At 36.0% G+C, this 25,644-nt stretch overlaps 1 protein-coding gene across 3 annotated transcripts in view; it reads left to right on the top strand.

Annotated features, from left to right (window-relative positions):
- Positions 1–25,644, top strand: part of LOC115215682 (thiamine transporter 1-like) — a 59,764-nt gene that overhangs the window by 24,415 nt on the left and 9,705 nt on the right. For 2 of the 3 annotated variants that reach the window (XM_029784954.2, XM_036506028.1), the window contains exons 2-3: positions 518–2,898; positions 6,347–6,539. In XM_029784954.2, the coding sequence (XP_029640814.1) occupies positions 1,791–2,898; positions 6,347–6,539 (1,301 nt within the window). In that variant the 5' untranslated portion in view covers positions 518–1,790. The remainder of the gene's footprint in view (positions 1–517; positions 2,899–6,346; positions 6,540–25,644) is intronic. The other variant, XM_029784955.2, reaches the window with a different exon arrangement.

A 25,644-nucleotide genomic window follows, 5' to 3' on the forward strand; every position in this document is an offset into this window, starting at 1 on the left:
ATGATGATGATGACATAAATTAAGTACCAGTTATGTACTGAAGTCGATCTAATCGATTGCCCCCCCCCACTCCACCAAATTTCGGGCCTTTTGCTTCGAGTATAAAAAAAAAAGGTCTTCAGCTTGTTGGATCCTGTTGAACCATCCAGCCTATGCTAGCATAGAAGATAGATATAAAATGACGATAATGATGGTGATGTTATGTTTGAGTGTGCATGTATAACTGTATACGTATGTATGTATGTATGAATGTATGTATATATGTATGTATGTATGTAATTTTGAATATTGGCAGAAATAAATTATTAGTATTATTATGTTTGCCCATGTGTATACACACTCAAACCATATCTCACGCATACATGCACACATGCATGCATGCATGTAATATATATATATATATGTGCATATATGTGTGTGTGTGTGTACGTGCGCATATATATTTCTGTATGTGCACACAACATTTAACATATATTTAAATGAAGTTTACATATTGGTTTCCAATTTTTATTTCTAGATGCCCATAAACGGTAGAAGCATTGCTTTCTAAGAATGGATTCCCATATGCTGACATCAAGGCTGGTTCCATTTATACAATATCCATAATGTTACTCACTTTGGTAAAATTGTTCTTTCTCACAGATGAGAATTCTGTGAAAGCCAACATTAAATCTATGACCACACTGAATTAAAAGTACATAAAAATGATATCATAGGACCGTCACTGTTACACAAACCAACACAACAAATATTTAACCATTGCCACTGACATCAACCAAAACACAAAAAATAGCAAGGATTTTTGAAAACTTATTTGATACTTAGATTCTGGTAGAAAAGATTTTTGAGGGTATATGGGACATTTAATTACACAAAAGTAGTAACTGGTATAAAGACCAAATAGTTCAAACTGAATATTGTTAATACCTGACAGAATTACTCAATTGGGTAGCAAAATAATTTGGCAATAATCAGATGGATAATGGGATGAATCAGTGATAATTAGGCCATAGGCAAATTTGTTGATACCAAACTGGGCAGCATGATATTTGGGTTCCAGCCAATGAGGTGACTAAACAGATAGGTACTACTCAAATGAATGATTTGACAAATTCCAGTTGTTTAGTCCCAAATCATCCATGATCATGCAGACTGATGATCAGTGACAATCCAGCCATAACCATCCCTGCATTTTCCTTGCCTAGTGTACTCTGAAGTACATTATCCTATGTGTCCTTTGTTAAGATGGTAGTTTGTGATTTGAGGAACATTTGGCAGCTATTTCTAGCAAGTTGACCTACAGTGTAGGGTTTGATGACAACTAGGTAATATTCAGAAACGTGACATAGCTAGTGAACAACATTAAATTGGTTGATTTAGCAATTGCGCAGCTTCTGATTGTATGACATGAGAACTGGGTGACGGTGTATGAGTTATGATTTGGTATTTGAATTGTTAATTATAAACTGAAAAAGAATTTTAACCTACCATTGGAACCTATATGTAGCCCCAAGGTCACTATGAATAGCTGAATATACTGTGTACTCATTGTTTATCATAATACTTTTGAACCAGCTCTGCTCAATGTTTACAGTTTAAGCTGTTTTATAGAGAGAAAGGTCAACGAATTAACATGTAAAGTGAGAAGTTTAATTAGTTGAAATCTATCAACAAAATTGTTGAATATTAATTAATGAACTGTTGTAGAGTTATTGTGAAAGTGTTGCTGGAAAATCCCTGCTTTAGAAAAAAACGGTTGTAGCAGAGAATCTGAAACATTTAGTCTGAAAATGAAGTGGAAAATAGCAACGATTTCAATTTGCTTCTTTATTTTCTTTAAAGATTTCAGGCCATCAGAGTCTTACATTACGGCCTACTTAATGGCTCCAGAGTGGAAGAATCTAACGGCAGAACAAGTAAACAACGAAGTTTATCCAGTCTGGGTTTACACCAACTTGGTATGTTTACTTATAATACTGTTAGTGACTGACTTTCTGAGGTATAAGATTATCATAGTCATTGCGGCACTGTGTTATGTTGCAACCTGGTTTCTGCTTCTTTTTGGTGAAGGTGTACCACAAATGCAACTAATGCAAGGAACTTTTGGTTTTGCTACTGCAAGTCAAGTTGCACACACCTCTTATATATTTTCGAGTGTGGACCCAAAATATTTTCGACAGATATCTAGTTACATCCACAGCAGTTCTCTGGTCAGTAGATTTTGTGCTGCTTGTCTTGCTCAACTTTTGGTATCTTTAGTTAAAACGAATTATTTTGTTTTAAATATTATTTCGACGGCAAGTGTTTGTATAGCACTTGTCATATCCCTTGCACTTCCAAGGGTCTCGACTTCTTTTTATTTTACTCCAAACCCCAAATCCCCAAATCAAAATAACTATTTAAAGAATTCTAAGGGAAATGTAAATGAAGAAGAAATCCAAAAGCTAAACTGTGGCAATTCTAAAATAGATGAAGATATTACTTCAGAAGGAACTAAATCTGAGAAACCAAAAATACCTGAAAAAGAACCAGACTCAGTGCTATTTAAACCAGGAACTGAGAAGGAGTTTGATCAGCATTCACTTGGTTCTGCACCAGAAGATGTATCGAAGAGTGAGGCAGTAGAGATTGTAATCAACGACACACAACCAAAGAAATTAGCTGATACAAATACAATTAAAGACAGATTTAAGGCAGGTTTGAGACAGATGTGGAATGATTTTCAGAAAGCTTACAAAAACCAAAGAAATCTTATGTGGTCATTTTGGTGGGTGGTTGTCGTATGTGGCAAGACGCATATTGGAAATTATATCCAGAGTTTATATGAAGACATTGTACCAAATCCTATGAGTGATATGAGTTACAATGCTGCTATTGATGCAGCTGCTCTAGCAACATGTGAGTATATATACTGGGGGTAGGGGACTTTGTTTTAATTTTTGTTGCTGTGTTGTTGTCATTGTTATATAGTCATCATTGTTGTTGTTGTCAATGTCGTTGTCATCATTATCACCACCACCACCACCACATCATTAATTTTGACAGGAGAAATGAATGTCGGATACTTTTTAAACACACCTTGTATTACTTGCTGTTGTATATCATCTTTGAAAAACACCTTCTTCTTTCAGACAATGTGTATCATTAACACACTAGCACTCTTGATTCATTGTCATAAGGCAATGATTGAAGAGACACCACCAGGTCAAAATACCTATGTCTCAAAGTGAGAATACCTATGTCATCAGTAAATCATTTAAGGGGACAAGCTTTCATAGTAGCATTTCATTTCAGCTGTCTTTACATTCATCATCATCGTTTAATGTCTGCTTTCCATGCTAGCATGGGTTGGATGATTTGACTGAGGGCTGGCGAGCCAGATGGCTGCACCAAGCTCCAATCTGATCTGGCAGAGTTTCTACAGCTGGATGCCCTTCCTAACGCCAACCATCCAAGAATGTAGTGGGTGCTTTTACATGCCACTGGCACGGGGCCAGTCAGGTGGTACTGGCAATGACCTCACTCGAATCTTTTACACATGCCACCGGCACAGGTGCTAGTAAGGCGATGCTGGTAACGATTCTGAGTTCAAATTTTGCCGACGTTGACTTTGCTTTTCATCCTTTAACCACTGGGGATGATGGAATCGACAAGCCCTCCCACTCAAAATTAGTAGAAAGGATATTAAATCAACTGTATTGTCACCACACATTGTCTGAAAGGAAGAAGGTGTTCTTTGTAGGCAACAATGATTAATGATTAATGTATTCACAATTAAATGTGTTGGTAATGCATTGTCCGGAAAGTTCATGCCGATCTTTAAAGGAAAGGAAAAGGTCAACAAATACTTGCCGTTACATTTTTAATCAACCGAATATGAACAATTTTGTTGCACAAAGCATCTCCTTCTTTCTATTTACTTGAAAATACCCTCTTCCCAGAATTGAGGTGGTTTCATGGCAAAGAATTCATCAAGGTATCTTTTTACACCATGCAAAAAAATGAAATTTTTTCCATTAAGACTATTCTACAGAGACTCAAATAAGTGGAAATCCGAAAGATCAATATCTGGTGAATATGGAGTGTGTGGTAACACATCCCAGCCGAGCTGCAGCAATTTTTGTGTGGTTCCCAAAGCATCAAGTGCCAAAAATGAACTTTCTTATCTTCCATTTTAAAGGGTTACAGAATTAACACAGGTTACAGGAACATAAACCTTCTTCCACGAAAAGATAGCTTAAACTGTACTCTAAATAGAAGTGTAGTCAAATCCTATTTTATGGACTCAACCATGTTCTAAAATAAGTTGAAATGTAAGCTACTACAAATCAGCACGAACTTTTCGGACAACCCAATATTAAGAATGAAAAAGTATGTCATCATGGTTAGATATGCGTGTATGTACATATGTATATGTGTGTGTGTGTATGTTTATGTTTAGTACAAAAGAAAAAATAGTAACATTACTCATGGGATTCAATTGTGTCTGCTGTAAACCATGTAAATGTGCTAACCTTACATCAAAGCGTCATCACAAAATTTTACATAGGCATATGATCAGAAATGCTTGGGTGGAGAACAGTTAATTATGACACCACTAGTTTTTAACTGTCTTTTATATTTCATTAACTGTGGAAGCAGGATGGAAGGTAAGGATGTCATCAGTGGAATTTAAACTCATAATATAAAGGACCACAGCTAAATACTGCAAGGCAGTTTGACAAATAAAGAACTATAATGATTATTTCCAGTTGGCAAAAGGTCAATATTTGTAAAGAAGAGCTATGATTGATTGACTTGACCCCATTTTTTTTATTATTGGTAGACCTTCTTATCAATGTCAGAGTGGATGAAAAACAAAATTAACCCAAATTAGGTTTAATACCAATATGCTTAGATGACAAGGTATTTAGTTTGGCTGGCTCTGCCAACTTGTTTTTCTCGTTATCTCAATAGTTATCAAATTAGACTACAATTAGACTCAATAGTTATCAAATTAGACTACAAACATATAAGACTACAAACATAAAGATGTCTCTCCTACAATATAGAAATAGACCCCAGTACCCACCTAGCATTTATTTCTTTTAACCATGCTGGGTAGAACGTTAAAGTCAACCCTACATTTTCTGTCATTCTATCAATTTGTTAATAATCATAAGAGAAACATAAATGGTAATAGTAGTAGCAGTAGCAGTGGTGATAGTAGTAGTAGTAGTAGTAGTCGTAGAAGAAACTGAAGTAGCAGAAGCACTAGTAGTATTAACCCTTTTGTTACTGTATTTATTTTGAGATGCTCTGTGTTTCTTTCAATTACTTTAACTATAATTGAGAATTTAGTAAAATAACTTAGTTATCATTCATCTAGTGTTAGGAACATGAATTGTGACTGAGGTTTGGTGGAAGATTTTAATTCAAAACTTATGTAAACAAGACATTTGTACTACAGAGCCAGAGCTGGTTTCAGCCAGGTTGGTATCAAAAGGGTTAATGATAATGATAATAATGATTCCTACTATAGATACAAGACCTGGAATTTGGGGCAGGGAATTAATAGTATTAATAGTATTCAACTGGTACTTATTTTATCAGCCCTGAGAGGTTGAAAGGCATAGTTGGCCTCAGTAGAATTTTAGCACAAAACAAAGCTGGAAGATAGGCCACTAAGCTTTTTGTCCAGCATACTAATAACTCTGCCAGCTTGCTGCCTTGATAATTATTAAGATAATCCACTCTACAATAGGCACAAGGCCTGAAATTTTTGGGGAGGGTGCTATTAGATTACATTGACTCCAGTGGTCAACTCAAAGGATAAAAGGCAAAGTCTGTCTCTCAAATTCACTCACAAAGCTTTGGTCCATGGTGTCAGAAGACACTTTCCCAGGGGCTGTGCAATGGGACTGATCCTGAAACCATGTAATTGTAAAGCAAGTCTTTAACCACACAGCCATGCCTGTGCCTATATATGTATATATATATATATATATATATATATATATATATATATCACCTTGATCACCTTGACCGACCAGTCCGTCGGGCGTCCATTTGACACCGCTTGTCACAACACGCTGTCCACTCCTCTCCAGATCGTACCTTTCTCATCCACGTGATCCCAATCGTCCTCCTGAAATCGTAACTCCACCGTCATGGAGGCCTTCCTGATGGCCGTTTCCGCTCGCGCGGCTACCACTCGACAACTGTGCAGGTCCACCGATTATCAGTGAGCCGGGCGACGTGTCCAGCCCATCTATATATTTATATATTTCTTATATAAACTACTTTTTCTTCTCATACCTCATTCATTCTTATATTATCATTTTTCTTTCTTATGTTTTGTAATCAGGTGCTGCATCTTCCTTTGGTGTTGGATTTTTGAAAATTGAATGGAACAGTTATGAAAATGTGCTTCTTTTCAGTGTTAATGTCATAATATCAAGTCTGATGATTGTGATGGCTCTTGCTACCAAAATATGGCTAGCTTATATGTGTTATATAATCATACGTATTAGCTACCATACAGTACTCACCATAGCAACGTAAGTGTGTTCATTAAATCTTTGATATATTATTACCTGCTTTTAACCAATGGCTACATTTCAGCCATGCTTTTTATCAGCTTGTACTCTGCATAGTATCTATTATTGCATATTTTTTGCTGTATCTAAAGCACAGTACTGTGTATTATAAAAATATGTTAGTCAATGTAGTCTTTACTAATTTTGATCATTTGACTGAAAGCAATGACGTTGCAACCATTTTTCTAGTACTCTAGTTGATCATATCAATACTATCACTTATTTCTGTTTTATTAATCTCCATTTATCAAACCAATAGAAATATAGGCGTAGGAGTGACTATAGCCTTGGGCCGACCAAAGCCTTGTGAGTGGATTTTGTAGACGGAAACTGAAAGAAGCCCATCGTATATATGTATATATATATATATATATATATGTATGTGTGTGTGTGTATGTTTGTGTGTCTGTGTTTGTGCCCCCAACATCACTTGACAACCGATGCTGGTGTATTTACATCCCTGTAACTTACCACTTTGGCAAAAGAGACTAATAGAATAAGTACTAGGCTTACAAAGAATAAGTTCTGGGGCCGATTTGCTCGACTAAAGGTGGTGCTCCAGAATGGCTTCAGTCAAATGAATGAAACGAGTAAAAGAGTATAAAGATGTACATGAACAGAAATATGTATATATATATATATATATATATGTACATAATCACACTCACACACACACACACACACACACACACAGATGCAAGAGTGGCTGTATGGTAAAAAGGTTGCTTCCCAACTACATGGTTTTGGGTTCAGTCCCACTTCATGGCACCTTGGGCAAATGTCTTCTACTATAGCCTTGGGCCAACCAAAGCCTTGTGAGTGGATTTGCTAACTGGAAGCTGAAAGAAGCCCATCGTATATATATATATAAATTTATAAATAAGGATAATATCGATCTTATCAAGTGGCCAGCATGGGAATAAATACCATACAAAGGTAATAATTATTTAAAACTATAAATTAGGGTATCTGAGAGATACCACTATGCTGAAATAGCAGTCAAAATCCTGAGGAATGGAACATTTAAGGTGGTTTTAGGGTCAGGGTTTTGACTGCTATTTCAGCATGGTGGTATCTCTCAGATACCCTAATTTATAGTTATATATATATATATATATATATACAGGGTGCAGTGAATATATTGTCGTCTAAATTATGCAAAAATTAAAATAACACTGTCATCTCATTTTGACAGATATATTTATGAAAATTACAAAAAAATATCTTGAAATACTAAAGAGTAAATTTATTCAGTAATGCCATTGGCTTCAACAACAACCTCCAGATAACATCGAAATCTCCTGCAACTCTTCTGGATGGTCTCCTTGTTTAAGTTAGCGAATGCTGCATTAATCCTTGTCTTCAGTTCATCTATGATGTACAAGGAGTTTTTGTTTTGTTGGTCTCTTGCTTAATTGTGTCTCACACATAATAATCAAAGGGGTTGCAGTGTGGGAAGTTAGGTGGCCCCAGATGTTAGGGGTGATGTGGTCACAGAAATTGTCTGACAGCAATGACTGGGTTTTCCTGCTTGTGTGGCATGGGGCAGAGTCCTGTTGCCAGACTTCGAGTGTTCCAGCAGCCACCCTCTTGACCCACTGCAGCACTACATCCTTCAGGCACTTGATGTAGGCCTCCATGTTGAGTCTGAGGTCATGTGGGAAGATGAATGGAAGCATGACGTTGCCTTCACTAGTGATCACTCCAAACACCATGATGCTTGATTCTTATCTCTCTCAATACATGTTTTGAGGACACAGCAAGTCTCAGATTGACAGCCAGACACTCTGAAATGTTCATGTTGGAGCTTCTGGTGCAAATGCTAAGCAGTACAGTATGTTGTTTCTAATTTCTGGCAGTGAATTGTGTCATGGTGCTGTTTTACTCACTGTGCTCAACTGACCCTACTATACTGTGTGGTCAACAAAATCAAAAAGAAACAATGTGCATGCATAAAATCAAGCAAAAAAGAATGGTGTCTATTTACCAAATACATCCTATATATATACATATGTATTTGTGTGTCTGTCCCTCCACCATTGCTTGACAACTAATGTTGGTGGTTTTATGCCCCATAACTTAGCGGTTCAGAAAAAGAGACTGATACAATAACTACTAGGCTTACAAAGAATAAGTCCAGGGGCTTTTTGGTTGACTAAAGGTGGTGCTCCAGCATGGCCACAGTCAAATGAAGGAAACAAATAAAAGAATATATATATATATATATATAATATATATATATATATACAGGGTGCAGTGAATATATTGTCGTCTAAATTATGCAAAAATTAAAATAACACTGTCATCTCATTTTGACAGATATATTATGAAAATTACAAAAAAATATCTTGAAATACTAAAGAGTAAATTTATTCAGTAATGCCATTGGCTTCAACAACAACCTCCAGATAAAATCGAAATCTCCTGCAACTCTTCTGGATGGTCTCCTTGTTTAAGTTAGCGAATGCTGCATTAATCCTTGTCTTCAGTTCATCTATGATGTACAAGGAGTTTTTGTTTTGTTGGTCTCTTGCTTAATTGTGTCTCACACATAATAATCAAAGGGGTTGCAGTGTGGGAAGTTAGGTGGCCCCAGATGTTAGGGGTGATGTGGTCACAGAAATTGTCTGACAGCAATGACTGGGTTTTCCTGCTTGTGTGGCATGGGGCAGAGTCCTGTTGCCAGACTTCGAGTGTTCTAGCAGCCACCCTCTTGACTCACTGCAGCACTACATCCTTCAGGCACTTGATGTAGGCCTCCATGTTGAGTCTGAGGTCATGTGGGAAGATGAATGGAAGCATAACATTGTCTTCACTAGTGATCACTCCAAACACCATGATGCTTGATTCTTATCTCTCTCAATACATGTTTTGAGGACACAGCAAGTCTCAGATGACAGCCAGACACTCTGAAATGTTCATGTTGGAGCTTCTGGTGCAAATGCTAAGCAGTACAGTATGTTGTTTCTAATTTCTGGCAGTGAATTGTGTCATGGTGCTGTTTTACTCACTGTGCTCAACTGACCCTACTATACTGTGTGGTCAACAAAATCAAAAAGAAACAATGTGCATGCATAAAATCAAGCAAAAAAGAATGTGTCTATTTACCAAATACATCCTATATATATACATATGTATTTGTGTGTCTGTCCCTCCACCATTGCTTGACAACTAATGTTGGTGGTTTTATGCCCCATAACTTAGCGGTTCAGAAAAAGAGACTGATACAATAACTACTAGGCTTACAAAGAATAAGTCCAGGGGCTTTTTGGTTGACTAAGGTGGTGCTCCAGCATGGCCACAGTCAAATGAAGGAAACAAATAAAAGAATATATATATATATATTATATATATATATAGTATAATATAAATAATATATAAATATATGCATATATACAATGGTTGGACAAAAAGTTGTATCAAATTGTTGATATAGCATGGACATACAGGTTCCCAAACAGCATCAGTGAAAATCCAAAAGAAAAAAAACTTTTGATTCAACCTGGTATCTGGCATTCATTAATACTGTAAAACAATATTTACTTCACCATAAAGTTCAGCATACATTTTTACACTGCATGTGTCATGCTACTACTACTACTACTACTACTACTACTACTACTACTACTACTACTGCTACTGATACTGCTGCTGCTGCTGTGATGGTCATGGATAGTCATTTGACCTGCAAATAGCAGCTAGATTTACTCAACTCGTAACTTAATGACTTGAAATAGGAAGGATACATTATATACTATAATCCTAAAAATACAACAATTGAAGGATGGCCATAATTGGAACATTTTTTATCATAAGCCTGCTGAGTCATAGCTCACTTGGTCTTATACAAGAAAAACATGCGGTTTTGCATTCATATGTGCATTATTCACTCTGTAATGACACATGACAGTGAACTAAAGGGAGAAATCCTTCTATGCTTATGACACTAGGTTTAATGTATTCTGGGACTTCACTTAAAACACATCTAAATATGATTGTACATTAGAATGCATACTGAGGTGGAAAGTATAGGAAATTGAGCTTGTCAAAATAGTAACCATTCATTGAATATCATTAATTAAATTCACATTTTTATGATAAATTGGAAATTTTTACTTTTTATACTTAATTAATGTTTGTAGTTTTACATTATAATTTTAGTCTGTGTAGATATTGTCTATTTTCCCTACACTGCTAGTATGTCCTTGACCTAGAATCAAAAGACAACCTAATACTATTGCTAGTGTCTGTTGAAAGCATACATCTTCAAGTAGCATGATTATATTACAATAGTAATCTTAGGATACATTTACCCTTGTTTATTATGTGGGTTTGGTTCCTAAAATACAAAGTGGTATATACAAAGGCTGCAAGCTGGCAGAAACGTAAACACGCTGGGCAAAATGCTTAGTAGTATTTCGTCTACCGTTACGTTCTCAGTTCAAATTTCGCCAAAGTCAACTTTGCCTTTCATCCTTTCGGGGTCAATAAGTACCAGTTACGCATTGGGGGTCGATATAATCGACTTAATCCGTTTGTCTGTCCTTGTTTGTCCACTCTGTGTTTAGCCCCTTGTGGGTAGTAAAGAATTAGAAATAGGTATTTCGTTTGCCGTTACGTTCTGAGTTAAAATTCCGCTGAGGTCGACTTTGCTTTCATCATTTTGGGGTCGAAAAATTAAGGACCAGCTATGTACTGGGGTCGATATAATCGACTTAATCCGTTTGTCTGTCCTTGTTTGTCCTCTCTGTTTAGCCCCTTGTGGGTAGTAAAGAAATAGGTATATGTTTGCTTACTGCTGTTGCTTCATGCACTTGCTTGATGGGACTGGGGTCATCCCAGGTTAGTGGTCCCAGAGATATCATCAAGTAATAAGGCTGACCAGGTTTACCAGTGCTCTCTGTCACTTGTGGCCCCATGCCAGCCCCTCTGCATCCTCTAAGGTGACATTGATCCTCTGGAAATCTTCCCCAATCCCATCCAGCCATCTGACGTGGATTCTGCCTTGAGGCCTCTTCCTGCTTGCAACGGCTGTGTCAAATGGAAGCAAAGCCCTAATGTGATGATCTAGCAGGAGACGGAAGAGGACATATCCATACCAACACATGCAATGAATAGCTATGAGGTGGGAGGCTGTGGGCTGCATCAGTGATAAATGAACTATTTCCATAGATCATGTAAATAAAATGAATTGAAGATGCATTCATACCAAACCAGCTGCTCACAGCAGCAAAGCTTCTACCATCACATTTTACTATCACATGTTAACAGATGAGTATATTCTGCAGAGAATAAGCACAGGTGCCTTCATATTTTTTACTCTCTTACACTTTTACTTGTTTCAGTCATTTGACTGTGGCCATGCTGGAGCAAATCGATCCCAGGACTTATTCTTTGTAGGACTAGTACTTATTCTATTGGTCTCTTTTGCCGAACTGCTAAGTTATGGGGATGTAAACACACCAGCATTGGTTGTCAAGCGATTTTGGGGGGACAAACACAGACACACAAACGTATACACACACACACACACACATTTATACGACGGGCTTCTTTCAGTTCCCGCCTACCACAGTAGAAGACACTTGCCCAAGGTGCCACGCAGTGGGACTGAACCCAGAACCATGTGGTTAGTAAGCAAGGTACTTACCACACAGCCACTCCTACACCTATATATGTATATATATATATATTATATATATATATATATATATATATCAGTCTTTCTGTCTATTCATTGAACTGTTCTGTCAGTCTACAATTGCATGCATGTATTTATATTAGCATGTATGTATATACATGTATGCATGAGTGTATGCCAGTGTCTTTGTTTTCTAATTATTTGAATTCTTCTTCTGAAAGAGCTACTTTGAGCAAAGAAATAAAATCCCATCACTGAAGTCATGATAACAACAATGGGGAAGAGTTGCATGCTGGATTTTGAAAAGACTTTTATACCTAGGCACACATGTATGCTCTGCATGTGTATGTATGCATGTATGTGTGTGTATCTCCATGTATATATGTATGTATGTGTGAATGTATGTATGTAAGTATGTATGTGTGTGTATCTGCATGTATGTGTGAATGTATGTCTGTCTGTATGTATGTATGTATGTATGTATGTGTGTATGTATGTATGTATGCATGTATATATGCGTGTGTATCTACATGTATGCATGTATGCATATATGCATGTATATATGTATGCATGTATATATGTATGTATTTATATATGTATGTGTCTGTATGTGTGTATGTATATATGTATATATGTGTGTGTATCTGCATGTATGTATGTATGTGTGTATGTGTATGTGTGTATGTATGTGTATATATATGTGTGTATATCTGCATGTAAGTATGTATGCATGCATGCATGTATATATGTATGTATTTATGTATGTATGTGTGTGTATGTGTGTATGTATATATATATGTATATATGTATGTGTGCGTATCTGCATGTATTTTTGTATGTATATGTGTGTGTGTATATATGTATATATGTGTATCTGCATGTATGTGTGTGTCTATGTGTATGTGTGTATGTATGTATGTTTGCATGTATATTGTATATGGGTATGCATGTGTGCGTGCATTTTGTATATATGTGTATCTTCATGTGTATATCTTGTGTGTAAGTATTTCGTATATAAGTATGTAGTATATATGTGTATATATGTGTGTGTATGCATGCATGCATGCTTGTATATTTGCACGTGTGTGTATTTATACATGAATACATGTGTATATATGCATGCAAGCATACATGAGTATATCTGCATGTATCTTCCTCTCTACCTATCAACCTCTTTATCAACCTAACTTGCCCTCCTTCAATTCATCCATTCATAGATGAATAGATAGGCTCTTCTTTTCATATATGCTTATACACACACACACTCACAGAAGTATATATACTTTCTCTCTGACATACTTGCACACACACAGACACACACACATGAGGACAATTTTTCTTCTTCAAAGATGAACACGAGCTACAGTGCAAACAGAACAGTCCATCGCATGCACACATGCACTGTTTTGATTCCGTCGAGCATCCTTCTACAGACATCAGTAAACACGTACATTCTGACAGTCTGCTTCGTATTTTCTGATGACATCTAATTAGCAAGAACGTTTGATGAATCTAATGAACACAGATACAAAGGAAAATTAAGATTAGAAAAAAAAAAAACGTGGGCAATTTTTTTCGATGCAAACACTGTTTATAGTATATTTATAGTTATGTATGATTATAAAATCTGCGTATGCATACACACATATGTATGCATATATGCATACTATATATATATATGTATGTATGTATATATACATACTATATATGTATGCATTTATATATATATATATCTGTGCAGGTGGCACGTAAAATACACCCACTACACTCGCGGAGTGGTTGGCGTTACGAAGGGCATCCAGCCGTAGAAACACTGCCAGATCTGACTGGGCCTGACGAAGCCTTCCAGCTTCACAGACCCCACTTGACCCGTCCAACCCATGCTAGCATGGAAAATGGACGCTAAACGATGATGATGATGATGATATATATATATATATATATACATAAACACATATATGTGTATTATATATTATAATATTATATATATGAATATATATATATAGACATATATGTACATATATATGTGTATATATGTATATATATATAATATTATATATATATATATATACACACATATATGTATATATATATATATATATATATGAATTATTATATATATAATATATATATATACATACACACATATATGTATATAGTATATATATATATATATATATGAATATATATATATTATATATATATATATACATACACACATATATGTATATATATATATATATATATATATGAATATATATATATATATATTATATGTACATATATATGTGTATATATGTATATATATATATATATATATTATATACATACACACATATATGTATATATATAATATATATGAATATATATATATATATATATATATATATATATATATATATATATATATATGAATATATATATATAGATATATATGTACATATATATGTGTATATATGATATATATGTATATATATAAACAATTAGGAGTGACCCTAACAGGTCACTCGTCCACCAGAAAGAGCAGCCATAACTCACCGCCAAGTAGTAGTAATTCAGAAATTAGGTGAAAATTAAAAACATTTACCCTAATTCATCTTTTAGACGTTGCAACGTTTCTGTGTCATTAATGATTAAACTAGCTTAATTAATTAAATTAAGCTAATCTACCATAGGTTACACTTCATCAGTAAAAAACCTGGGAGAGACAAATATACACGAGGCGTCTGTATCGATGCCTACGGAATATCTGTCTTAAAATTTTCAAGACTGACGTATTCGCGCCAAACTTATCAGCAGTAAATATAACTGCCGATTCAATCTCAGAATTATTCAGAAAATTATCAATTAGTCATTTAGGGTAGCAAAAAAATTCAATAGAAATTTATCGCTACCAGCGGCCTGGTGGAAAAGAGAAAATAGTCATCGACTAAATATATAAATATAACAATTTAGGAGTGACCCTAACAGGTCACTCGTCCACCAGAAAGAGCAGCCATAACTCACACCGCCAAGTAGTGTAATTCAGAAATTAGGTGAAAATTTAAAAACATTTACCCTAATTCATCTTTTAGACGTTTGCACGTTTCTGTGTCATTAATGATTAAATTAGCTTAATTAAATTAAATTAAGCTAATCTACCATAGGTTACACTTCATCAGTAAAAAACCTGGGAGAGACAAATATACACGAGGCGTCTGTATCGATGCCTACGGAATATCTGTCTTAAAATTTTCAAGACTGACGTATTCGCGCCAAACTTATCAGCAGTAAATATAAACTGCCGATTCAATCTCAGAATTATTCAGAAAATTATCAATTAGTCAATTTAGGGTAGCAAAAAAAATTCAATAGAAATTTATCGCTACCAGCGGCCTGGTGGAAAAGAGAAAATAGTCATCGACTAAATATATAAATATAACAATTTAGGAGTGACCCTAACAGGTCACTCGTCCACCAGAAAGAGCAGCCATAACTCACACCGCCAAGTAGTAGTAATTCAGAAATTAGGTGAAAATTTAAAAACATTTACCCTAATTCATCTTTTAGACGTTGCAACGTTCTGTGTCATTAATGATTAAATTAGCTTAATTAAATTAATTAAGCTAATCTACCATAGGTTACACTTCATCAGTAAAAAACCTGGGAGAGACAAATATACACGAGGCGTCTGTATCGATGCCTACGGAATATCTGTCTTAAAATTTTCAAGACTGACGTATTCGCGCCAAACTTATCAGCAGTAAATATAAACTGCCGATTCAATCTCAGAATTATTCAGAAAATTATCAATTAGTCAATTTAGGGTAGCAAAAAAATTCAATAGAAATTTATCGCTACCAGCGGCCTGGTGGAAAAGAGAAAATAGTCATCAACTAAATATATAAATATAACAATTAGGAGTGACCCTAACAGGTCACTCGTCCACCAGAAAGAGCAGCCATAACTCAACCGCCAAGTAGTAGTAATTCAGAAAGAAATTAGGTGAAAATTTAAAAACATTTACCCTAATTCATCTTTTAGACGTTGCAACGTTCTGTGTCATTAATGATTAAATTAGCTTAATTAAATTAAATTAAGCTAATCTACCATAGGTTACACTTCATCAGTAAAAAACCTGGGAGAGACAAATATACACGAGGCGTCTGTATCGATGCCTACGGAATATCTGTCTTAAAATTTTCAAGACTGACGTATTCGCGCCAAACTTATCAGCAGTAAATATAAACTGCCGATTCAATCTCAGAATTATTCAGAAAATTATCAATTAGTCATTTAGGGTAGCAAAAAAATTCAATAGAAATTATCGCTACCAGCGGCCTGGTGGAAAAGAGAAAATAGTCATCGACTAAATATATAAATATAACAATTTAGGAGTGACCCTAACAGGTCACTCGTCCACCAGAAAGAGCAGCCATAACTCACACCGACAAGTAGTGTAGTAATTCAGAAATTAGGTGAAAATTTAAAAACATTTACCCTAATTCATCTTTTAGACGTTGCAACGTTTCTGTGTCATTAATGATTAAATTAGCTTAATTTAATTAAATTAAGCTAATCTACCATAGGTTACACTTCATCAGTAAAAAACCTGGGAGAGACAAATATACACGAGGCGTCTGTATCGATGCCTACGGAATATCTGTCTTAAAATTTTCAAGACTGACGTATTCGCGCCAAACTTATCAGCAGTAAATATAAACTGCCGATTCAATCTCAGAATTATTCAGAAAATTATCAATTAGTCAATTTAGGGTAGCAAAAAAATTCAATAGAAATTTATCGCTACCAGCGGCCTGGTGGAAAAGAGAAAATAGTCATCAACTAAATATATAAATATAACAATTTAGGAGTGACCCTAACAGGTCACTCGTCCACCAGAAAGAGCAGCCATAACTCACACCGCCAAGTAGTAGTAATTCAGAAATTAGGTGAAAATTTAAAAACATTTACCCTAATTCATCTTTTAGACGTTGCAACGTTTCTGTGTCATTAATGATTAAATTAGCTTAATTAAATTAAATTAAGCTAATCTACCATAGGTTACACTTCATCAGTAAAAAACCTGGGAGAGACAAATATACACGAGGCGTCTGTATCGATGCCTACGGAATATCTGTCTTAAAATTTTCTAGACTGACGTATTCGCGCCAAACTTATCAGCAGTAAATATAAACTGCCGATTCAATCTCAGAATTATTCAGAAAATTATCAATTAGTCAATTTAGGGTAGCAAAAAAAATTCAATAGAAATTTATCGCTACCAGCGGCCTGGTGGAAAAGAGAAAATAGTCATCGACTAAATATATAAATATAACAATTTAGGAGTGACCCTAACAGGTCACTCGTCCACCAGAAAGAGCAGCCATAACTCACACCGCCAAGTAGTAGTAATTCAGAAATTAGGTGAAAATAAAAACATTTACCCTAATTCATCTTTTAGACGTTGCAACGTTCTGTGTCATTAATGATTAAATTAGCTTAATTAAATTAAATTAAGCTAATCTACCATAGGTTACACTTCATCAGTAAAAAACCTGGGAGAGACAAATATACACGAGGCGTCTGTATCGATGCCTACGGAATATCTGTCTTATATCTGACTAATTTTCTGAATAATTCTGAGATTGAATCGGCAGTTTATATTTACTGCTGATAAGTTTGGCGCGAATACGTCAGTCTTGAAAATTTTAAGACAGATATTCCGTAGGCATCGATACAGACGCCTCGTGTATATTTGTCTCTCCCAGGTTTTTTACTGATGAAGTGTAACCTATGGTAGATTAGCTTAATTTAATTTAATTAAGCTAATTTAATCATCAATGACACAGAAACGTTGCAACGTCTAAAAGATTGAATTAGGGTAATGTTTTTAAATTTTCACCTAATTTCTGAATTACTACTACTTGGCGGTGTGAGTTATGGCTGCTCTTTCTGGTGGACGAGTGACCTGTTAGGGTCACTCCTAAATTGTTATATTTATATATTTAGTCGATGACTATTTTCTCTTTTCCACCAGGCCGCTGGTAGCGATAAATTTCTATTGAATTTTTTTGCTACCCTAAATTGACTAATTGATAATTTTCTGAATAATTCTGAGATTGAATCGGCAGTTTTATTTACTGCTGATAAGTTTGGCGCGAATACGTCAGTCTTGAAAATTTTAAGACAGATATTCCGTAGGCATCGATACAGACGCCTCGTGTATATTTGTCTCTCCCAGGTTTTTTACTGATGAAGTGTAACCTATGGTAGATTAGCTTAATTTAATTTAATTAAGCTAATTTAATCATTAATGACACAGAAACGTTGCAACGTCTAAAGATGAATTAGGGTAAATGTTTTTAAATTTTCACCTAATTTCTGAATTACTACTACTTGGCGGTGTGAGTTATGGCTGCTCTTTCTGGTGGACGAGTGACCTGTTAGGGTCACTCCTAAATTGTTATATTTATATATTTAGTCGATGACTATTTTCTCTTTTCCACCAGGCCGCTGGTAGCGATAAATTTCTATTGAATTTTTTTGCTACCCTAAATTGACTAAATGTATATATATATATATATATATATATATATATATTATGTATATATATATATGTATATATATATATGTATATATATTATATATATAAATACACACATGTATACATATATTCTGAGTTCAAATTCCGCCGAGGTCGACTTTGCCTTTTATCCTTTCAGGTTCGATAAATTAAGTGCCAGTTACACACCGGGGTCGATGTAATCGACTTAATCCCTTTGTCTGTCCTTGTTTGTCCCCTCTATGTTTAGCCTCTTGTGGGCAATAAAGAAAGAAGAAACTAAGCCAAAACAGACTGGAGCCAAGCGCAGCTCTTCGGCTTACTAATTCCAGTCAAACTGTCTAACCCATGTCGGTATGGAAAAACAGATGCTAAATGATGCTGATGCTGATCATGATGAGGTATCATTCCAGCCACTTCTTGAAGGCCTCATGGAAGTCCTTCAAGGTGAAAGTGTCCAGACCCTTGTCACAGCCTCCTTCATCAAAATAACTGTTTTTGGATGCTCTTCCTAACGCCAAGCACTTTATAGAGTGTACTGGGTGCTATTACATAGCAGTGGCTTGGGTGCTTTCTACCTGACACAAGCACCTATGAGCCTGCAAGAGCAAGGATGCTCAGCTGGAGAGCGTTGTAAAGGATGAGCCTGTATGCAAGGACAACTATGCTTTTACTCAGCTTGATGTGTCTTTTTAATCACAGCAAACCACCAGGATTTTTGGTCCCCTGTCATAGGTTACACATGCCAGCGACACGTGTAGGGCACACATGCTGGTGATACATGTGAGGCACACATGCTGGTGACAAGTGTGAGGCACATGTGATGATGAGTCATGGCCAGTGCTGGTGGCATGTAAAAGGCATCCGTGCCAGTGATGCATAAGGTACATGTGCCAGTGACACATATGAGGCATCTATGCTGGTGAGATGGAGAAGAAACCTGTGTCAGTGACATGCAAAAGACACCCATGCCAGTGGCACGAAAAAATGTACTCATAGGTGCAGGAGTGGCTGTGTTCCGGGTTCAGTCCCACTGCGTGACACCTTGGGCAAGTGTCTTCTACTATAGCTTCAGGCCGACCAAAGTCTTATGAGTGGATTTGGTAGATGGAAACTGAAAGAAGCCCATCATATATATATGTATATATATATGTGTGTGTGTGTGTGTGTGTATATGTTTGTGTGTCTGTGTTTGTCCCCCCAACATTGCTTAACAACCAATGCTGGTGTGTTTACATCCCCATACCTTAGCGGTTCGGCAAAAGACGCCGATAGAATAAGTACTAGGCTTACAAAGAATAAGTACTGGGGTTGAATTGCTCGAGTAATGGCGGTGCTCCAGCATGACCTCAGTCAAATGACTGAAACAAGTAAATGAGTAAAAGAGTATATCAGTGACATGAAAAAGGAATTCCTACTGATGACACATAAAAGGTACCTGTGCAGGTGATATGTTAAAAGCACCCATGCTGGTGACATGTAAGGGATGCCCAGTGCATATGCCTGTGTTCATATATCAATCTAGTTCAACAAATTTACCATATATTTCTACATTTATTTTGATTTCAAATGTTGGTGCAAAGCCACCAATTCCCGGGGTAAGTTGATTACATCGACCCCAGTGGTCAAATAGTATTTACTTAATCAACCCAAAGAGGATGAAAGGCAAAGTCAACCTAAGCAGAATTTGAACTCAGAACAAGAAGAGGGATGAAATACCACTAAGCATTTTGCCTGGTGTGCTAACAATTCTGCCAGCTCGCTACCTTTTTTTTCATCATTTTTACTCTAGGCAAAAAGCCTGAAATTTTGAGGGAGGGGGCCAGTCGATTAGATCGACCCCAGTATGCAACTGATACTTAATTTATCGACCCTGAAAAGATGAAAGGCAAAGTCGACTTTGGCTGAATTTGAACTCAGAACGTAGCAGCAAACGAAATACCTGTTTTTTACTACCCACAAGGGGCTAAACACAGAGAGGACAAACAAGGACAGTCAAATGAATTATATCGACCTCAGTGCGTAACTGGTACTTAATTTATCGACCTCGAAAGGATGAAAGGTAAAGTCGACCTTGGCGGAATTTGAACTCAGAACATAGCGGCAGACGAAATTCCGCTAAACATTTCACCCGGCGTGCTAACGCTTCTGCCAGCTCACCACCTTTTACTACTCTTTTACTTGTTTCAGTCATTTGACTGTGGCCATGCTGGAGCACCGCATTTAGCTGAGCAACTCGACCCTAGGACTTATTCTTTGTAACCCTAATACTTATTCTATCGGTCTCTTTTTACCGAACCACTAAGTTACAGGGACATAAACACACCAGCATCGGTTGTCAATCGATGTTGGGGGGACAAACACAGACACAAAAACATATACACACACACACACATACATATATATACATATATATGACAGGCTTCTTTCAGTTTCTGTCCACCAAATCTACTCACAAGGCTTTGGTCGGCCCGAGGCTATAGTAGAAGACACTTGCCCAAAGTGCCATGCAGTGGGACTGAACCCGGAACCATGTGGTTCGTAAGCAAGCTACTTACCACAGAGTCACTCCTATGCCTATATTGATATAGATATGTATCGATAGAGAAGGAAATAGAGAAATGTAAAAGAGTGTAATATTATTCAGTGCGGCATATACAAAAATATATTACATCATGAACTAATGAAATATTCTGAGTAGTTTCTACAGATACATCCTTCTCAGATTTATTTATTTTATACCTCTATGCAAGCAAATTGTTTCCAGTATTTTCATATTTTCTTTTTAGATGTTTCTTGATTTGTTTTTTTCTTCATCTTTTTCTTTTTATGCAACATTTAGCTCTTCTTCCCATCTGGTACTACTATGTAGAGGTAGGAACCTAACCAAAGTTATGTAGTTTCAGTATTATGTTGTTATTGTTTTATCTGCTTCTTACTAGTTACTATTTTTCTTTCCTTTGTATTGATTTTATAGTTGCTAGTTACTATTGTTATTGTTGTTACCATTATTATTATCATCATCATCATCATCATCACCACCACCAACACCACCACCACCATCACCACCACCACCATCATCATCATCATCATTATTATTATTATTATTATCATTATCATTATCATTATTATTATTATTATTATTACTGTTGTTATTATTATTATCATCATCATCATCATCATTATTATCATAATCATTATCATTATTATTATTATTATCATCATCATCATCATTGTTATTATTATTATCATTATCATCATTATTATTATTATTATTATTATTATTATTACTGTTGTTATTGTTGTTACTGTTGTAGTTGCCGTTACAACTGAGTGACGTTATCTTTAATATTTTAACATTTGATGGACATTCCCTCATGAAGTCAAAGCAACCATGATTTTATGCTTTATCAAATTTTGTTTGTCATCATTAAAAAAATAATGGCATTAAAATATAATACAGTATACCATATATATATATGTGTGTGTGTGTATGTGTGTTTGTGTGTGTCTGTGTGTGCATGCATGTCAGTACTCATATATGTGTATATAAATATATATATATATATATATATATATATACTCACACATGCACACACATTTGCACACAGGTACATACATTCATATAGAGATACATATATACACACATATATATATGTGTGTGTATGTACATGCCTATTGATTATAAAGAATATAAATGTATCTTATCTTCTTATATATTTTTCCCTTTAATGATTTTATTTTGCGGTTACATTGGAAATATCTTTTGTTCTTTTAATAATTTAATATTCTTGTACATACGTACCTGCATACATATATATATATACATAAATATGTATATGTATATATAATATATAATATATATATATATGCACACACACAAACATAATATATATATATATATATATGTATATATATATATATATATATATATATACTTATATTCATTATTGTCATCATCATCATAGTTTAATATCCGCTTTCCATGCTGACATTGGTTGGACGGTTTAACTGAGGACTGGCAGGCCAGATGGCTGAACCAGTCTCCAATCTGATGTGGCAGAGTTTCTACAGCTGGATTCCCTTCCTAATGCCAACCATTCTGAGAGTGTAATGGGTGCTTTTATGTGCCACCAGCAAGAGGGCCACACACATATATATATGACATAACATTCCAGATGTTCCAGGCATTCCACATGACATTCCAGACATACCAGAAATTCCAGAAATGACAGGCATGACGTTCCAGACATTCCAGAAATTCAACATGACATTGCAGACATACCAGACATGACATTCCAGACATTCCAGATATTCCAGACATTCCAGACATGTGATGCAACGTGACATTCCATTCCATCCATGACGTGACGTGACGTGTCATTTCATTCCATGATGTGATGTGACGTGACATGACATGACATTCATGACATCACATTCCTGACAGGACATGACATTCATGGCATGATATCGATGACGTGACATTCATGACATGATATGACATTCATGACATGTCAAGTCATGAATGTCATGAATGTCATGCATGTCATGTCATGTCACGTCATTCCAGACATTCCATGCATTCCATTCCGTGATATGACATTCCAGACATTCCATGACATGACATTCTAGACATTCCAGACATTCCATGACATTACAGATATTCCATTTCATGACATGACATTCCAGACATTCCAAGACATGACATTCCCGATATTCCAGACATGACATTCCAGGCATTCCATTCCATGGCATGACATTGCAGACATTCCTTGACATGACAGTCCAAATATTCCAGACATTCCATGACATGTCATTCCAGACTTTCCATGACATGACATGCCAGACATTCCAGATATTTCAGACATGACATTTCAGACATTCCAGACATTGCAGGCATTCCATTCCATGATATAACATTCCAGACATTCCATGACATGGCATTCCAGACATTCTAATCCATGACATGACATTCAAGACATTCCAAACATTCTATAACATGACATTTCAGACATTCTATGACATGACATTCCAGAGTTTCCATGACATGACATTCCAGACATTCCAGACACGACATTTCAGACATTCCAGGCATTTTATGACATTCCAAACATTCCATTCCATGACATAACATTCCAGACACTCCAGACATAACATTCCATAATTCCAGACATTCCATTCTGTGACGTGACGTTACATTCCATTCCATTCTGTCACATGACGTGACATGATATTCTATTCCATTCCATGACGTGACGTGACATTCCATTCCATTCTGTGACGTGACGTGACATGATATTCCATTCTGTGACGTGATATTCCATGACATGCCATAACATGACGTGACTTTCCATTCCATTCCATGACGTGACGTGACATTCCATTCCATTCTGTCACGTGACGTGGCATTCTATTCCATTCCATGACGTGACGTGACATTCCATGATGTGACGTGACGTAACCTTCCATTTCATTCCATGACGTGACGGGATGTGACATTCATTCCATGACGTGACGTGACATTCCATTTCATTCCATGTCGTGACCTGACATGACATTCCATTCCATTCCATGATGTGATGTGACGCGACATTCCATGATGTGATGTGACGTGGCATTCCATTTCATTCCATGACGTGACAGGATGTGACATTCCATTCCATGACATGACGTGACATTCCATTTCATTCCATGTCGTGACCTGACGTGACATTCCATTCCATTCCATGATGTGACGTGACGTGACATTCCATTTCATGACGTGACGTGACATTCCATTTCATGACGTGACGTGACATTCCATTTCGTGACGTGACGTGACATTCCATTCCGTGACGTGACTTTCCATTCCATTCCATGACATGACACTCCATTCCATTCCATCACGTGACGTGACGTGACATTCCATTCCATGACATGACATTCCAGACATTCCAGACATTCCATGACATGACATTCCAGTCATTTTAGACATGAAATTCCAGACATGACATTCCAGACATGACATTCCAGACATGACATTCCAGACATGACATTCCAGATATGACATTCCCGACATTCCAGACATTCTAGACATGACGTGAAATTCCATTCCATTCAAATTCTATGACGTGACGTGACCTGATGTGGCATGACGTGACCTGATGTGACATGACGTGACATGGCATGACATGACATTCATGACATTCATGACATGATATGACATTCATGACATGATATGACATTCATGACATGATATGGCATTACATTCATGATATTCATGACATACCATGATATTCCAGACATGACATTTCATGACATTCCAGACATTGCAGCCATTCCATGACATACTATGACATGACATTCCAGACATTCCAGATATTCCACACATGACATTCCAGATATTCCAGACATGACATTCCAGTCATTCCAGACATTACAGACAACCCAGACATTCCAGACATTCCAGACATGATGTGACATTCCATTCCAGTATTAGCATAAGTCCATGTGTGATAATTTTAGGTCCTTGAATCACTAGTTCATTTCATTCAATAGTCATTTATACAGTTTGTTTCTACCCAGTTTCGTTCATGAAGTAGGAGTCAGTGCAAGGGTTAAGGTAAAGGATATCAGTCAAAGATGTCACTCAGTGGAATCGAAACTGATACCTCATGGTTGAGAAGCAAGCTTCTCAACTATCTGGTAATATTAGCATCTTTGAATAAATACATATAAATATATACACACATGCATACGTGAACACATATACACAATTCATGCACATTTGTGTGTATGTGTGTGTATGTATATATATATATATATATATATATATATATATATATATGCATATAGCATCATCATCATCAGCGTCTGATTTCCATGCTGGCAGGGGTTGGACC

This window comes from Octopus sinensis, linkage group LG9 (genome assembly GCF_006345805.1).
Source record: "Octopus sinensis linkage group LG9, ASM634580v1, whole genome shotgun sequence".
NCBI classification, from domain to species: domain Eukaryota; kingdom Metazoa; phylum Mollusca; class Cephalopoda; order Octopoda; family Octopodidae; genus Octopus; species Octopus sinensis.